The sequence below is a fragment of the Diorhabda carinulata genome, chromosome 5, assembly GCF_026250575.1.
Source record: "Diorhabda carinulata isolate Delta chromosome 5, icDioCari1.1, whole genome shotgun sequence".
Taxonomy (NCBI): domain Eukaryota; kingdom Metazoa; phylum Arthropoda; class Insecta; order Coleoptera; family Chrysomelidae; genus Diorhabda; species Diorhabda carinulata.
Genome location: NC_079464.1, coordinates 31,418,227 through 31,436,762, shown reverse-complemented (window position 1 = coordinate 31,436,762; position 18,536 = coordinate 31,418,227). Strand labels below are relative to the sequence as shown.

At 31.7% G+C, this 18,536-nt stretch overlaps 4 protein-coding genes across 8 annotated transcripts in view; 2 read left to right on the top strand and 2 right to left on the bottom strand.

The window, feature by feature from the left end:
* LOC130893768 (schwannomin-interacting protein 1 homolog) overlaps positions 1–4,041 on the bottom strand; it is a 108,799-nt gene extending 104,758 nt beyond the window's left edge. The window contains exon 1 of the mRNA XM_057800121.1: positions 3,925–4,041. The gene's annotated coding sequence lies outside the window, so the exon portion shown is untranslated. The remainder of the gene's footprint in view (positions 1–3,924) is intronic.
* Positions 4,042–5,582: 1,541 nt separating this feature from the next.
* LOC130893787 (SH3 domain-binding glutamic acid-rich protein homolog) lies at positions 5,583–8,344 on the top strand. The gene is made up of 3 exons (XM_057800161.1): positions 5,583–5,799; positions 6,996–7,199; positions 7,252–8,344. The coding sequence occupies exons 1-3, from the start codon at positions 5,755–5,757 to the stop codon at positions 7,369–7,371; spliced, it is 369 nt and encodes a 122-aa protein (XP_057656144.1). The 5' UTR covers positions 5,583–5,754; the 3' UTR covers positions 7,372–8,344.
* Positions 8,345–8,906: 562 nt separating this feature from the next.
* On the bottom strand, positions 8,907–13,261 carry LOC130893782 (SH3 domain-binding glutamic acid-rich protein homolog). Of its 5 annotated transcripts, XM_057800152.1 has the most exons (8): positions 13,098–13,261; positions 12,834–13,037; positions 12,522–12,764; positions 11,823–11,885; positions 11,672–11,728; positions 10,572–10,631; positions 10,357–10,416; positions 8,907–10,085 (listed from the first exon to the last, which is right to left on the bottom strand). In XM_057800152.1, the coding sequence occupies exons 1-8, from the start codon at positions 13,140–13,142 to the stop codon at positions 9,987–9,989; spliced, it is 831 nt and encodes a 276-aa protein (XP_057656135.1). In that variant the 5' UTR covers positions 13,143–13,261; the 3' UTR covers positions 8,907–9,986. The 5 variants fall into 5 exon arrangements, with proteins under 5 accessions (XP_057656135.1, XP_057656136.1, XP_057656137.1 ...); XM_057800153.1 differs by lacking the exon at positions 10,357–10,416 and having other exon boundaries at positions 13,098–13,259; XM_057800154.1 differs by lacking the exon at positions 11,823–11,885 and having other exon boundaries at positions 13,098–13,259.
* A 244-nt stretch (positions 13,262–13,505) lies between these two features.
* Positions 13,506–17,475, top strand: LOC130893771 (polypeptide N-acetylgalactosaminyltransferase 35A). The gene is made up of 7 exons (XM_057800128.1): positions 13,506–14,027; positions 14,079–14,217; positions 14,271–14,568; positions 14,622–14,984; positions 15,041–15,513; positions 15,839–15,995; positions 16,057–17,475. Exons 1-7 carry the CDS (start codon positions 13,805–13,807, stop codon positions 16,186–16,188), a joined length of 1,785 nt encoding a protein of 594 aa, XP_057656111.1. The 5' UTR covers positions 13,506–13,804; the 3' UTR covers positions 16,189–17,475.
* Positions 17,476–18,536: the final 1,061 nt, after the last annotated feature.

Below are 18,536 nucleotides of genomic sequence, written 5' to 3'. Positions count from 1 at the left end.
GACACCAAACGAGATAGTAAACTGTGGATATGAAGTTACAAATTTGCGCAAAACGTAAATTGCGCAAATACCCCACTTTCTGAGCAATCTCCAGCTGATGATTCAAGGTTATAACGTTGGATTATCGATCAATTTTATACAAGTCTGTAACAGTTGAAAATGAGGTTACAAATTTGCGCATATCGAGGTATCTGATACCTCATTTCGAAGAGACAAGATACCTCATTTCGAAATGAGACTCTAGTCGATGATATAAAGCTGCAAATTGACACCAAACGAGATAGTGGACTGTGGATATGAAGTTACAAATTTGCGCAAAACGTAAATTGCGCAAATACCCCACTTTCTGAGCAATCTCCAGCTGATGATTCAAGGTTATAACGTTGGATTATCGATCAATTTTGTACGAATCAGTAGCTGTTGAAAATGAGGTTACAAATTTGCGCATATCGAGGTATCTGATACCTCATTTCGAAGAGACAAGATACCTCTTTCTAAAGGGGTAATCATGAACTAAGAAAATTTGCGATAATGGAGTAAATTCCGAAACTGAAATGCTCCAAAAACTTCTAGAAGGTTTTGTAGAAACGCGCACGAGTTCGGCTTAATTCGAAGTCAATTGTCGAATTCCGCGTTTTCTAAATTGAACTTATTAAAGGCGTTAGTCGAGTCTGGAGAGGAGTCCTCGAAAAGTCGTGACGAATTTCAACGATCGCCACGTTTTGCGGAAACAGAAATCGTCCGATACAGGATAGTGTCGGCTCAAATCGAAGTCGAAACAACTCCCATACACGGTCGATAACTCCGCACGTGGACTCTAAACAACAAGATGGACACGAGACTATGAACTCCGAAGAACAAACGTTTCTGGTCGAAAGACGGTTCATACTCGAAGAATTTCGGTTCGAATTTACGGGAAAAGGAGTTTTCCCGAACAACTTTGTCGAAATTTTCGAGCCCGATACTGAACTCGCATCATTCGGGCTCTTGGAGTAGACAACTTCGCTGGTGCCCGACTCAATTCATTTGTACTCAATTCGATTAGTGAGTTTCTAAACTTCGTTGTCGCTTCAATCTTTCATCCTAAACTTTAGCTTCGAAATACAATAAAATTTTTGTTTTTTTTTATGCTACGGATAGCATCTCGAATCGATTTCGATATTTTCGTTTGTACGTCCCCATCCCGTTGGCTCTCGGCTATTTATCACAAAACCTCAAAGTGATAAATGTATCTTATAAAAGAGGGGCTCTTCCTACCGCGCCCTCCACTTCCTACGCCTCCCTATCGTCCACCGTCCGAAGGAAAAACAAAATACACAACCAAGATTGATGAGGACGATAACTTGATGTTCACGCCTTCGGTCACCTGACCATCAATTTCGTCCTGTCGCCGGAACGATCCGCTCGATTCTTTTCGAGCTTAAATATTCGACGTATCGATATTTTTTGCAAAATCTAGTTTCGTTTCCGTGTTAAATATTCGGTTGAAGCTCGTCCAGAGACTAACCTGTCACGGGAAAGTCTACTCGGACTATTTAACCTAAAAACAGAGATAAAACTGCAAGACAAATAAAAGATTTGTCAGTCGGCGTTGTGCTACAGCCACGTAAACATGTCTAACATGGACCTGGACTATTTTTCACGAAAACCCAACGCAAATAATACGAAGGGCGTTTTTTTATCGACCTCCAAGCTCTCGCACTACAAATTCCTCCATCGTTGAGATTCAGACGTCAGTCGGCGTTGTGCTACAGCCACGTAAACATGTCTAACATGGACCTGGACTATTTTTCACGAAAACCCAACGCAAATAATACGAAGGGCGTTTTTTATCAACCTCCAAGCTCTCGCACTACAAATTCCGCCATCGTTGAGATTCAGGCGTCAGTCGGCGTTGTGCTACAGCCACGTAAACATGTCTAACATGGACCTGGACTATTTTTCACGAAAACCCAACGCAAATAATACGAAGGGCGTTTTTTTATCGACCTCCAAGCTCTTGCACTACAAATTCCTCCATCGTTGAGATTCAGACGTCAGTCGGCGTTGTGCTACAGCCACGTAAACGTGTCTAACATGGACCTGGACTATTTTTCACGAAAACCCAACGCAAATAATACGAAGGGCGTTTTTTTATCGACCTCCAAGCTCTTGCACTACAAATTCCTCCATCGTTGAGATTCAGACGTCAGTCGGCGTTGTGCTACAGCCACGTAAACGTGTCTAACATGGACCTGGACTATTTTTCACGAAAACCCAACGCAAATAATACGAAGGGCGTTTTTTTATCGACCTCCAAGCTCTTGCACTACAAATTCCTCCATCGTTGAGATTCAGACGTCAGTCGGCGTTGTGCTACAGCCACGTAAACATGTCTAACATGGACCTGGACTATTTTTCACGAAAACCCAACGCAAATAATACGAAGGGCGCTTTTTTATCGACCTCCAAGCTCTCGCACTACAAATTCCGCCATCGTTGAGATTCAGGCGTCAGTCGGCGTTGTGCTACAACCGCGTAAACAAGTCCGTCATGAACCTGGACTATTTTTCACGAAAACCCAACGCAAATAATACGAACTACGTTTTTCATCAACCTCCAAGCTCTCGCACGACACATTCCGCCAACGTTAAGATTCAGACGTCAGTCGGCGTTGTGCTACAACCGCGTTAACAAGTCCGTCACGAACCTGGACAAATATTGAGAGAAAATCACGGGAAAAAATGAGAGGATGAGAAAGAATCGAACCTGCTGTGGAAAAGGGACCTAACTCCAGCAAGTCGACAATGTTTCTTCGTGACCAACCACGTGATTAGGACTTCCACGCTTTTTTTCACTTGAAAATTAAAACAAATCATACGAAAGGCGTTTTTTTCTCAACTTCCAAGCTCTCGCACTTCACATTCCGCCATCGTAAAGATTCAGACGTCAGTCGGCGTTGTGCTATGATGAGAGAATTATGTGCACGACACGAAGGGTGCCAAGGAGGCAAATTTGTCGTTTCGGATGATCTGATTCAACGAGTTGACAGAACGGGATTAAAATTTCACCATTACTGCTTTGTCTACGGGGAATTTCCAAAAGTTTCTAGGTTAGGTTAGATTGGCGGCGACCGAAATCAATTATACACCCTGTATATTGAAAACTTTATCGTCTGGAAAAGCTTGCGATTGAAACTTTAATTTCTCTCTTTGGAAACGAGAGAGCGGAACCAATTTTCTAAGGAAACTTAGAGGGTGTACTCGACTCAACTCTAAATTGCCTTTTCTAGGAAACTAATGAGTCGAACGGCTTCACGGTGATTGAACGCTCAATCATTCGAAATAAGGACGCAACGAGAAAAAATAAGCCGCTAAAATTGAGGTACTACATTCAAAAGACTTCATTAATTCGCGGTACGTCAACAATGACGCACGAAAAAAGACACACATAACCTAATTACGAGAAGAGTCCGTGTCGTAGTCGAAATCTAATTTCGCGGCCATCGGAATAAAGTAATTTTCGGTTGGGACGCGTATTTGAATAATTTAATTGAATACAAAACGAAAGTGGATTATTTAGAGCCTGTAGAAACGCGGTGTATCGGATACGTGGCAATTTTTCAAAACGACCTAACCTCAATACACAAAAATATCGCGAAAACTCAAGTATCTGTCAACGACTCGAATGACAACTCGTTCTGAATACGTCACCATTAAAAACGTCAACGTCAAATTGAGACATATTCGTACCAGTGTTGCCGTATATCAAAATTTAGTAGCGAATCTCGTGATTCGTTTTATTTATAACAAATATCAATTTATTCTAATCAATTTCGAGACAAATTCACGTAAACTTGACCCTTGAGTCGAAATATTGAATGAATCGTTTATTTATATTAAATTTAATTAAGTTATTATCGAAAAAAAAAACTTTTTAACGTACCTCGTATACGGAGAACGATTCAAAACGCCATACGGCACCGAATTATCTGGGAATTTACGAAAACCAAAAACGATCACGGACGCACGGAGGGTCGGTCGTCGCGACGCAGCGTATACTGAAGGGTCGCGTGTAAGACGCCGTTTATATAATAGAGGGGAATCTCCCCAGAAATCCGCGCACTCGCGCTGGATCCCCCCTTCGATATTTATTTAAAAAAAAAACATTCAACGTATTCAGTAAAACAATATCATAAAATATACGAGGTCCGTTTATTAAATAGCGAGAATGGTTACGAAAAAGGCGAAGGGAGGGCGAAAAAAAAAGGGAAATATTCTCGAATCGTGTCCCTTTCGAAGCAAATTTTATCTTCGGAAACGAAAAAAAGTCGCGCGGTGCCAAAACTGGCGAGTACGACGGAAGGAGTGCGGTCTAAGCGCTCGGGCACGTTATTTAATAACCGGACCTCGTATATAGGTGCTTTTTAATCGAAAAAAGTTGATTCTATCGTAGAACTACAGTTAGAGTTGAAAAAAACGACAATTGGACTTTTGGTTCACGGGCGGAACATAACCTAACAATTTCGACTACATCGATTTGACATATTTCGACGCGTCAACACTTGTTAGACAATGTCGTAGCTCCGAAGAGACCTAAAACTGATTCCCTTCGATATCACGATACAAAACGAGCTTTTTTTAGGTTCGAAACGTCTCTTTTGGGTTTCTGTGAGTGTATTGGTTATTCCTAAAACGGTACACACTAGTTTATACCGGAAATTGACCCAAACTTCGTTATTTCAAATATGATGCTATGGTTTTTATTAAATTTTTGAAATCTACGCGAAATTTCAATATAACTTTATATAAGGCATCGTATGGCCAAAGTCCACCATTTTTTAATTATTTCACATTTTCGAAATTTTTGGACACGTGCAGTTGTCCACTAAAAAACTCATATTTCCAAATTTAAGTGAGTTAGATCTAATTTTTTTCGGAATTTGGATAAATAACACTTACAATTTTCAAAATATGTTAAAACCTTGTTAATAATTCATACAGGGCGTTCAGAAAATTGTACCGAATATCGGTGTCATTATTTAAAAAAAACGCGCCCAAATAGTCGGTAATTTATAAAAAAACAAAAATATAACCATAGTATTTTTGAACCGTCCCTCGTATACCGTTGAAATAACCTCTCGTTGTCCCACTCCGACGAAAACAAAAAAAAACGATAAAAAATAATCCGATCGTGAAAGCGATGATCGTTCTTTATTATCCACCCGGTACATTATATCATCGTCGATTTATTTAAAAAAACAAATTCTCCCCAAATAGTCGGTATTTTATAAAAAACAAAAATATAATCATAGTATTTTTGAACCGTCCCTCGTATACCGTTGAAATAACCTCTCGTTGTCCCACTCCGACGAAAACAAAAAAAAAATGATAAAAAATAATCCGATCGTGAAAGCGATGATCGTTCTTTATTACCCACTCGGTACATTATATCATCGTCGATTTATTAAAAAAAAAAATTCCGCCCAAATAATCGGTAATTTATAAAAAACAAAAATATAATCATAGTATTTTCGAACCGTCCCTCGTATACCGTTGAAATAACCTCTCGTTGTCCCACTCCGACGAAAACAAAAAAAAAACGATAATTATATTGCACTAACTAGTCGTAGAATCGTCATTTTAAAACAGTTACATACTTATCTCATGTATACTTTGAAATTGACGATAATTTTGCTTATAAACAAACAAAGATAATGCCAGCGTGATTAATTGAACGGAAAGTTGTTTTCCTGAGATATTTGGGGTGTCAAACATGGTAGTGCAAGTTTATATTAGTGGTGTTTCCGGAAATACAGAGGTAAGTACCTGAGGAATTCCTTCAATTACCTTGAAAATAACAGTTAATTTATTCGTATTTTATTGGTATGCAACTCGTTATTTAAATTTTATAACCAGTGTCGTGTATTTTATAAATAAATTTTCGTAATCACAATTATTAAACTGATTTAGAAATATATACTTTTTTAAATCACCCGGTAACAACTATAACCAAGGATATTCAATATTAAACATATGTATACATTAAAAAACTATTAAAAGTAATACCAATCGTTTTAATGACGTACTTTAGATCATAAATTTACTATCTACGTCAAAAATCTGATACCTACGCCACTGGACACTGAGTAATGTCATTTTTAGTTGAAATAAGGAATAAATCACTTTACTACTACTATTTCTCGATCTTTCACAAAGATGGCGTTGGGGATATGAATTAAATGTCAATAATTCTACGATATTTCATCAAATTACGTCAAATCTTGATAAAAACATACCATAAATCTTCCATATTCGTCAAATTTCTAATATAATTATGATCTATAAAAACCAATAACTTATTTTACCGATAAATCTAATGTAAACGTCACAGGACAGGTATGTCATTTGTAGTTAAAATAATGCTATTATTTCCAGCATTTTCGTAAAGATGGCGCGGGGTATTTAAATTAAATGTCAATAATTCTACGATATTTCGTGAAAAAATAAAATTATCTTACGTGATATATCAAATAAATAATAGTTTTTTTTTATTAATAGAAATATATAATTGATTTTAAAACATTAATCGATGTTCAGTAGAAATTGTAAAACACAGATTCCATCAAATACTCGGATCAAAGTTTAACTATTGAAAACGAGATGGCGTAACGAGCAAGCTGAAGATACGATAACTTTATTTTAAAAAGTAGCTGTAGTTATGTCAAATATTATATTTACTAATGAAAAAATAAATTGAAATACCCAAAAAACAAATAATATAATAAAATATTATAAATACGATATACATAAATATAAAACGTGGATTTTAATGGCGTCCGACGTGACGTATAAGTAACAACCATTCAAATCGCTAACCTACTGTCTATGATGGTTGTCAAATGAAATACTACGAGGGTCATGCTTTTTATTTATAGTAATTAGTATGAAAAAAGTAGTTTTATTATACGGAGGTATATCGAAAATATATTTTTTCTTTTACAATAAAACTTATAGGTAAAATCTCGTCAACAAAGAGTGTTGTCGATACTAGATGCTAAAAGTATAGACTACGAAATTGTGGACATCACGGGTGAGGACAGCGAGAGCCACAAAATATTTATGAGATCAAACGCGACATCTCTGGGTGGAACAATGAACGATCCAAATCCAAAATATCCTTTGCCGCCACAATTTTTCAACAACGATGTTTATTGCGGGGTAAGTTATAACTACAGTTCAAGGTCGTGGATGTTTTTGTTTATTATTTTAGGATTACAATCTATTCGATACCGCTAACGAATTAGGAGAACTGGATATATTTCTTAAATTAGTAGATGGTGTTAGTTCCAACGATCAAAAAATATCTACTGCGGAAATAGTTTTGAAATAAAAATATTTTTACGTTAAACTTTATATATTTCATTTTTAAGTATTGAATTTTACTTCGACTTCAACTAACTCCCACTGTAAATTCGAATTACTCAAATTCCCGCCTGTTGTTCGTCAAATTAGTTCAAAAAAACCAAATTTAATTTTTGCTATAAATAACTTTATTAATTATATTACTTCAGTGCACTTTTTAACTCTCCACTGTATACAAAATACTATAAATACACTACGATAAATTGTCTATAACTTTCTAAACTCCCCTTGTATTTCTTCTTTTTTGGGTTTCTGCTTATAACAACTATAGCCACAGTGTAGCCAAATTTATAAACAGTATAAGTTTATCGAGAAAAAATAAAATAAAATAGAAGCAATTTAGTATCATTTACATTTAACTAATAAAAAATAGCGTTTTTATTTATTTTTATACCAAATTGTTTTATATTAAAATCAAACTATTCATTATAAAATAATTATTCCATTTTATTAATTATTGGTATGAGATTTCTATACCAAGATAAAAAGAAATATGACAACACCGTTTATAATTTTACGTTACGTGTTGGCTGGATACGCGATAACGAACGAATTTATTTCTTGCGGCGTTGCCTTCCAGACATTTTACATCTATAATTATTTTATTTTTTCAACTATTTGGGTATTTCGGTATATATTTGTGATTTTTCTTGAAAGAAATTTCAATTATAAAACAATTATGGTTCGTGGTTATGTAGTTTGTGGATCATTTATTTCCAGATTTAACTTTTCATTGGTAAGTGTGGTTATGGTTTGTCAGAAAAAGAAATTTTTTATCGCCAGTGGCGGGTCATAAATTTTTGTTAATATTATTGAAATATTTCTACTGAACTATTAGTACTAGTTTTTTCGATATTTTCGTTTACCAGAAAAAATAATATGTAGTGTGTATGATTTTTAATCAGGCAAGTGATTTTTTTAAATAAATTCCGTTATTTTAATACTTTGACTTTCCTTTCCTCCTATAGTTTCTAATCATAAATGAAGAAAACTATCGATTCCTCATAAAAATTAATGATTATTAATACTTTTCTTCGAAAATAATTTAGATTAAAACAGGCATTAAGTCACGTGACTGCGAACACAGATCAGAAAGTGTTACGTCACACAAAACATCATAGACAACAATCATCGAACTAAATGCTAACTAGAAATGGTTGGGGAGTGTTCTTTTTCTTTAGAATATAGTTTTTTCTGAATAAAGTATAATAAATTTACAATATAACAAAATGTTTTATTTATAATAAATTTCGTCGATAATCAGTACACCACTGGCGGCATAAGAAACTACTCATTTTGCAACGTTGCCGGAATACAATTTTAAGCAGACAAGGATAACTCTCTCCTTTTTGCACTCATTACTTATATGCGTTTTATGAATGAAGTGTTTTGTCTCTTGTGTTATTAGATCTGTGGTTATATGTACCTTTCGACGACTATCCAATGTTGTCAATTCTACGTAACTTACCTAAAGATGCTTCAAATATAAAATAAAACAAAAAATGCAAAATGAAAGTTTATTTGAAGTTATTCATAATAAATATTTACAAAATACAATAAACATATGATATATGTTACTTTTGTTTTTGATCAAAGCAGTTTATTGCACCTAAATACAGAGTATAATTTATTATATACTGTTATCGTCTTATCATATTTCCCTCGTATTGAAGTAACCTCACTTTTTGCATATATAATTCGATTATTTCAAATTTAAGAGTTTATAGTGAAGGACAGTTTGTTTAATTTGATCCTTATACATTTTTTAATAAGTAAAACGAAAACGTGGTTGACGAAACAGCGATAATGTTACAATTATAGTATAGCAATTAAAATGTGATAAATAGGTAATGAGGAATAAATAATTAACGATTTAATGCGATAATGAATAAATTTGGCAAATAATTGAACAAAGAAACACCCAGTATTATTTGAACAACCCTTTTTGTTTTTTATCAATTACAGGTTCGAAATTGCTATTTAAATAGTATACTCACCAGTGAAATTATCATTAAGGGCAGAAAATATCATTACAAAATAACTTTTAATCAAACTCTAGTAGTAACTTTCACAAAATTATAATATTGAATCAACAATTATTCACAATATAACCCTCTAAAACAACTTCAACAATAACGATTACAAATCTTCTTTTTTATGGAACTTTTACATACGTTGTCGACAGCTACACGACCAGTAACTTATCGTCCAAGGCAAACATGATGTCAGTTGAATCTTTAATTTTACCAGTGGCGTAACAATAATTTATTTTATATATATATATATATATATATATATATATATATATATTTTATTTATTTAAACTGTTGAATAATTTTGCTAGTGAGTATATTTTTTTCAACATAATCCCATGTCAAAAATTAATTTCAAAGAAAATTCCGATTGTTTTATCAACGATAGCAGATGCTCATTTTTTTTTTCTAATCAAAGCTACAGAATATATTTTAATTAAATTTATCGCATGAACCAGAATTTTTTTCAAACGTTTTTTTTTTAAATAATTATGGTGTTTCGGTATCTTATAATTACGTCATCAGTGCGTTTTTGATATAATTCTAAAAATTATTCATCAGACTTTTCGAGAGGAGTTACATTTTCTAGTTCGTCTTCTTCGGCTTCATCCCCAGCACCACTGTCAACGTCATCTTTATCGACCGGGTCCTACAATGGAAATAACAACAACCCTTATCCGAAAGTCTACACTGACGTCAAAATTTTATAGGCAGCAAGGTTAAATCAATCACTCTACGCCTATGGCAATCATATGCTCCTACCAGCCAATACCAACAATATAAAAAAGAAGAAGAAAGAGTGGCGTTCCATAGATAAAGAATAAATGAGAGGGGTATCAGTGTAAAATCATAGAACTGTCAAACGATTGTGTAAAAAACAAAACAAAATAAATCCGCATCTAATTTATCAATGGTCATACCTCTTTTTGATCAGAGTTGTCTTTAATTTCACTCTCAACTGCTTCTACTTTTTCTATGTCCTGAAATTGACGTTTCTATTTGTTAAAATTGATTTTATTTAACACACATATGTAGCCAAGTAAACCCAAATCGATAAAATAATAATTAGTTTAGAAAATTTCGCCTTTTTAAATAACTAAGCAAGCTTGAAAGAACATCTGCAATTATACTGTACCTCGTTAATTGCAGAATTTTCTTTAGATTCACTCTCAACCGCTTCTTCTTTTTTTAAATCCTAAAATTTCGTCTAATTTGATATATAAGTTATTCAGCAATTTATATATGACAAATAATGTTTATTTATATCTTTAAAACTAACGGTTAGATTAATTTTCACAAATATAATAAAAGAAAAGTTAGTACAATCTCTAAATAACTCGCATTGACGTTAAAATGCAACTTAATCACAAGATTAATTCCAAGTTGAAAGAGGCACCGTTTATAAAAATGGAAGAATATTTGTTGAGTTTAAAAAAGAAGACGATTGTCATTCGTAACCTATTTCAAGTTGAATTTTAACTGTGATTAAATATGAAATGTAAGAAAAGCATTACAAAATTAATAAGCTGAAATATAAATTGAATTATACAATAAAAGTAAGTGTAAATTAATCATTTCACGTGGTGGAAATTTCAGGGCAATTCAATTTTTGGTGCATTTTGTGCAAAAGTGTGAATGAATTTTTGTGCAAAGTTTCTGCTTCTAAAAATCAGGTTAGTATGAATAATTTTCGTTAATATTGAAATCAAATTTAATTAAAAAGCTAGTAAAATTGATTTCGAAAGCTCTACCTATGTAATAACACATTTTTATTTAAATAAAATTATGACGTTATAATTCTGACGAAATATAAGTAAAATTCAGTTAATTTTTCCTTAAAAACAACATATTTTCACCTAAATAATATTTAAACATGATTCATTAAAGTTTTCAAAGATGAATAAATATGATAAATGGAAAAAGAGTTTTAAACATTTTCTCTATATCGTATCTCCCTCGTAACTGATTCATTTCTACTTTAGATTATAATATTAAGCAAAACAATAATTTTTAACAAACATTGTGGCTACAAATATCAAAATTAGCTTTAACTGATTGGTAACTTTCCAAAAAAGTAGATTTAAAACTTAATCGCAACTAAATCAGTTGCGAATGTGTTAAATTTCGTTGTTAAACTTTTATTTCAAGTTAAAGTTAGTAAACACAGTATAAAATCTAATCTAACCCACACAAAAACAGCCAAAAAAAAATTTATTAAAGCCTATTTTAGATAACCTCTTTATCTGTAGTTACTATTGTTTTATTTTCTGTGCCATCTTGTTCTAATGTGTCCTAAAAGTGTATTTAAACCCTAAGTATTTGTTATTTTAACGTTTTATTTTATTTATTTTCTACTTTTAACCGATTTTGTATAATAAAATCACACCTCTTTATCAGTGGTTTCTTCTACCTTTTCCTCGACACCCAAACCACCATTTTCTAATATTTCCTGAAAATATTATTACTAAACTGATGGTATTCAAAAAGTAGGAAATATATTAGAAATAGTACAGTTTGGTGTTTAATTTTTCCTCATCCCACAAAGAAAACTCTCATAATCCACCTGGCAAAGACTTTGTTCTAATTCACTATTATACATAAGTTTACGACCTTATACAGAATATATAATTGTAGGTTCGATATTTAAAAGAATTAATAAACAAAAAATAAAAAAGTTGGCAATTAATTTGTATTATTTACACAGTCTGTAAGATCATTTTCCAGAAAATTAACATTTGAACAGTATTTAGGGAAAAAATTACAAAAACTATTGTTATAATCACTTTAAAAGAGACAAAATTTGTTAAATAAACAAAACAAATCATTAAGAGATAAATTAATTAATAATTCAATTAAATATACACGATTTTCGTTGATATTGTGATAAAATTATGAAAAAACTGAATAAATGATCATTAAAGAAAACAAAATAATGCCGAAATTACGATTTGAACATCATTCAGTGAAAAATAATCAAAAACTATTGTAATAATCGCCTTTAAATAGAAAAATTTCGATAAATAATCAACATAAATCATTTTTAGATAAAAAATTGATAATTTCATTAAATATATAATCTACTAACCTCTCTATCTCCAGATCCGTCTTCCTTATTGTCTTCTACATCTTTTTGTTCATTGGGCACTTCATTTTCCTTTGATTCGTCAGTTTTTCCAAGTACGTTATCTATTTTTTCATCAATAGAAGCATCTCCATTTTTCAGATTAATTTCAGCACTAGAAATTTGTTCGTTTAACGAATTCGGTTCTAATTTTAAAAATTTTTCCATTTCATCTAATTCATTCGCCATATCGAACATATCATAATCCTAGAAATCAAAGAAAAAAACAAGAAATCGTAATAATTATAAACTTAACCTAAAAATTCAATTAATTACCCCACAATATACTTCGTCATTAAAGATCTGAGGTGGGAGAGGGTGTCTAGGCGTAGGATCTCCTATTGTACCTCCGAAAGAAGTAGAATTATTTTGCATAAAATCTTTGGCCTCTTCAGCCCCGGGCTCGGCCATATCTATAACTTCGTATTTAACATTTTTAGAATCTAATATTAAGAGGACTCTTTGTTGTCTTTTTTTCACCTATAACATTTATTTAAAAATATTATAATTGTTAATAAAATAGGTAGAAACTAAAGAGACCTCTTTATTTCCCGAAATTCCACTGATGTACACTTTAATCACCATCGTTGGGACTTATCAGCTACTTTTTATAAATAAAATATAGAAAAATAACTTTTGACAGGTTTCTCGGTTAGTTGGCAGTGGCACCACACCTATAGGACTTTTCGAAATCTATGATAACCCGATCATGATCTGAATCACAGAACATACATTATATATTCTGTGATCTGGACGTTCAAAAACTAACTCGGATCACGTTCAGACATTATGATCCTTTCGAATAGTCGTTTGTCTATGGTTTTTTGCACTTTAAGAATTATTTATTCCTCTTGAAAGGTTATTTAGTTTTGTGGTTTTTATACTTTCGGCATTTCAACTTAAAAATCCGTGGGTGATATCTGTTCAATAACAAATATTAAACATTGAAAATGTATAAAACTAGATAAAAATGTAATGAAAATCAAGTTTTTGTATATTATGTTTTAAATTTGACAATTCCATCGAAAACTGAACTTGACGTTCAAAAACTGGGTTAGGATCATTAATCAGCTGATTGGTGATCAACATGAAGTCATAGTTTTCAAAAAGTATTTTTATAAAAATCAATTATGGTAGCTGAATGCGTTGTTAAAAATGGAAAATATTCGATTAAAAAAGAAGAAATAACCTTTATACGAATTGACTTATATATGTAAAGGATAAATAAAATGTTTAATTAGGAAAAAATGGTTAGTCTTAATAAATCATTTTTATATGGTATATGTTTTGCTTCGGCGACTTGGCTAATATCTCTCTATTTATATTTTCAATTATCAAAAAACGAAAATTTTTCTACAACTATTAAAACTAGTAATTTAAACAATGTCGCGGTAAAAAAAATTACTAGTAGCGCTAATATTCTTTTCAAAAAAATAGAATCTACTGAAAATAATGGTGATACGAACAAAGGTAAGTGACGAATATAAAAATTAAGTTCACATAATTATCGCGAGCTTTCAGATTTATCGGAAATAGGAATAATTACAAGTCCTAAAGATCAAATAATTAAAGACGAAGGTTACAAAATACACGCATACAATGTATTAATAAGTAATAGACTCGGTTTAAATAGAAGTATCCCTGATACGAGAAATTCTTTGTAAGATACGAATTAATATTAACAATTTTGTATTATAAATCGTATAATTTTAGATGCAAAACACAATCATTCCCCAACAATTTACCTTCCGCTAGTATTATTATTTGTTTTTATAACGAACATTACAGAACATTATTGAGAAGTGTTCAATCAATTCTTGATAGAACACCCGATAATCTGTTGAAAGAAATCATTTTAATAAACGACGAAAGCGACATCGAAAATCTATATTCCGATCTCGTGACGTACTTTAAAAAACAAGAATTTAAAAAAGTGAAATTATTCAAGACTGATAGACGAGAAGGATTAATTCGAGCTAGGATGTTTGGATCAAGAAAAGCCCAAGGAGAGGTAGGATACTTTCATTTTTCATAGTCTTTAGTACACAAATTGAATGTTTCAAGGTTCTGATATTTTTGGATAGTCATATAGAAGTTAATGTAGGTTGGATAGAACCGCTTTTATATAGAATCCATGAGAAACGAACAAACGTAGTAATGCCCATCATCGATATTATAAACGCTGATACTTTTAATTATTCCGGTAGTCCGCTTGTCAGGGGCGGTTTTAATTGGGGTTTACATTTCAAATGGGAGAATTTACCGACGGGTACTTTGCAAAGTAAAGAAGATTTTATTAAACCGATAAAATCCCCAACAATGGCGGGGGGTTTGTTCGCGATAGATAAAAATTATTTTGTAGACATTGGGGAGTACGATGCAGGCATGGATATTTGGGGCGGTGAAAATTTGGAAATATCATTCAGAGTAAGCTACTGAAAATATAATTCTTCGGTAAATTATCAAATTTTTCGGTATTTTAGATATGGATGTGTGGGGGTAGTTTGGAATTGATACCTTGCAGTAGAGTAGGTCATATTTTTAGACATAGAAGACCTTACGGGTCCCCTGATGGACAAGATACAATGTTACGTAATTCTTTACGAGTTGCCAACGTCTGGATGGACTCTTACAAAGATTTCTTCTTGAAACAACGTTCGGATGCTAAAAACGTTAATTACGGTGATATTTCATCTAGATTACAGCTTCGTAAAGAATTAAAATGTTTCGATTTTGATTGGTATTTGAAAAATGTGTACCCGGAACTTCCCTTACCTTCGGAAGACGGCGAGAGGTTGAAGAAAAAGTGGTCGGCTTTGGAAAAGGACGTTTACCAACCTTGGCACATAAGAAAACGGAATTATATTGACCAATTCGAGATTCGTTTACATAATAGTAGTCTTTGTGTACAAAGCGGAAGGGATTATAAAACTAAAGGAAGTCATTTGATTTTGAGGTGAGTTTTATACAAAAAAAAATGTCAAATATCATTTCAATTGATTTTTATTTCGTATAAAGTTCCTAAAAACAATTTTTTGGTAATTGAAGCTGTTTATGAACCGATTTACAGTTTTTTTATCGAATAATTATTATTTACTGTATCAAAATATTAGTTTCATGAAAAAATTCATTTCTATTTTATTAATTTTGTTAAAGATCATATAAATGTTTATATAATAGAATAAAATAATTATAAGAGTTGATAAAATTTAAAAAAAAATAATTTCTACTTCTCTGTTACAGTTTAGAACAACATTTAACATTTATTTTTGCTGTTTAAGGAAATGTTCTAAAACTAAAAATCAAATTTGGTACGAAACTGATAAAAACGAATTAGTTTTGGCGCAATTACTTTGCCTCCAGTATGGCAAAACCTCTCCTGTCTTATATAAGTGCCATGAAATGGGTGGCGATCAAGAATGGAAACATAACGGAGGGGTAAGATAACAAATTTAATCAACTTCGATAGGGGATAGTGAGAAAATTGTATTTTTGTTAGAAAGAGACTCCGATTTACAATTTGGCAGCAGGTACGTGTTTAGCAGCTGAAGAGAATAAAATAAACGCGACTATCACAATGAAAATTTGTTTCAACAATAATTTCGCAACATGGGATCTCGTAACTATATAATTAGTATTTCGTTATTTGATTAGCAGGTAATTTTATGTATTTTTTAAATCTCGACATTATATAAGACTGAAATTCAACAAATTTTATAACAAACAAATTATTTTTCAGTTATATTTAATATAAATGATAGTTCGAAAACTGTTTAAGGTAATACATATCAAAAGTAGTTGGTAAAAATAGGTTTCGGTTCATTTTTAGTACTAAAGCTTTGTTACATCAAACGAATTCAATTCCCTAGTATTTCTTGAGCATTAGAATGATTAGAATCAATTACAATCAAAATTTAACTAATATAATTACCTATGAAGTGACTATTCTCTCTTAAATTTGTCTACAGTTGGTTAATCGTTCTATTTGTCTTAGTAAGTACCTTAAAATTGTCTAAATGTACCTCCTAATTGAAAAAAACCAACCTGACATGTTTATATTAGAAGATATGTTGAGTAGTTCATTTGTACCGAACAATATATTGGGTTATTTGTTCAATTTTTAGTACCAGAAGTTTATTTTGAAGCTTTTTCAAATTGATATATTCAATTTATAACATTTCTGGAGTATTTAAATGATTTGAATCAATTACAAGTATATTTTCATCAATTAAATCACCTACAAAGTGACTACTCTCTTTTCAAGTTATGTAAAGTTTGTTAATTTAACTCTTTGTCGTTGTCAGTACCTCCAAATTGTCTAAATGTACTTTCTAATTGGAAAAAACCAACCTGGCATGTTTATATTAGAAGATATGTTGAGTAGTTCATTTGTACCGAACAATATATTGGGTTATTTGTTCAATTTTTTAGTACCTGAAGTGTATTTTGAAGCTTTTTCAAATCAATATATTCAATTAATATTATTTTTTCAATATTCAATCAATTTGAATCAATTATAAACCTATTCAATCACTTTTCAGTCACTTTTTAGAAAAGTGACCATTTGTACCAACCAATAATTGGTTAGTTTATCACTTCTACTCATATTATGTTTTTAAATTTATTTTTGTCTTGATTTTAGGTCTCGTTTTATTGAAATTTCATGTTTTATAACTGAAATTTCGATAAAAGGCGACCTAAAATCGAAAAAAATCATCATGAAAAACACACAAAAAGATCTGAGAAGTGAAAATTTGATAATATTGGACTATGGTAGAAATTCTATTATTCCTATCAATTATGATTTAACCCCGCAAAAAAAGAGCTCAACTGTATTTTTAAAATGAATCTCTATTATACAATTTATGTAAAATTTTCAAAAAACTTTCTATTTTATAAATAAATTGATTATTACTTACTAGTTGTATTATTTATTTACCCATTGGTTTCAATCATTAATTTTACCTATTAGACATGCAGGTATGGGTAAAACCACTGGAAAAATACTTTTTTTCCATTTAGTTTTAACGTTTTAGTTTTTAACGAAGTACTAGTACTATCAATCGAGAATTTTACCGGACATTGCAAAAAAATCACTAAAATCGAAATGATCGTTGTTTTTGTGTTTTATTACGCGGTTTACAAGTGAAACGTGAAACGAAAAGGCTCTCCTTCTGCTAGAAATGAACTGACTTACATTGAAAAGTAACTTTAGTCGAATATGATTAACTTCGTCAAAATTCACAAAATGTTACAATATAATATTCAGCTTGAGGAATTTCGGAGTTTTGATAAAAGTTCTATAATTAAAACATTCGATCTTTATAATTAAATAAGAATTAGAATATTGGATAATTTAAACCAAAGATATACTAATTAATTAGTTTTCTTTTCATAACTACAATATAATGTCAATCTGTCAACTGTCTAAAATAGAAATGTCTAATGAATCTGACTTTTCGATATCGTTCGGCAGTACCAATTTAAGTCAATCTCACGCTTGGCACGCGTTCGGATATAAAAAGTAGCTCGGAATCTAGATAGAAAGATACTATTATAACTGGCTGACTTCAATTATTTTAGATTGTTCGGCTTGTAGCGTAATCAATTTGTACAATCTATAACGCGATACAAATCACTCTCTACTCGCTCTGATCGATGAATAACATTAACAAACGCAACTATAGTTCAAAGTTGGAAACCATCGACTTATATCCTAATCAAATCCGTTATATAAATCATCGAAATGTCTCAATAGACAAACACAGAAGGAATTTTCGGAAACTATGATCGGATTAGTAAATGAATATCATGAAAAAATTAGCGTAAAAAAGTTCTTGAAAATCATGTTTTAAATTTGAATTTCCAACCAAGAATTGAAAAGAAACTGTGATCTAAATCCAGGCTAGGATTCGCAATCAGCTGATCGCTGATCTGCTTGATCTCAGATCATAATTTTCGAAAAGCATTAGAGTGAAA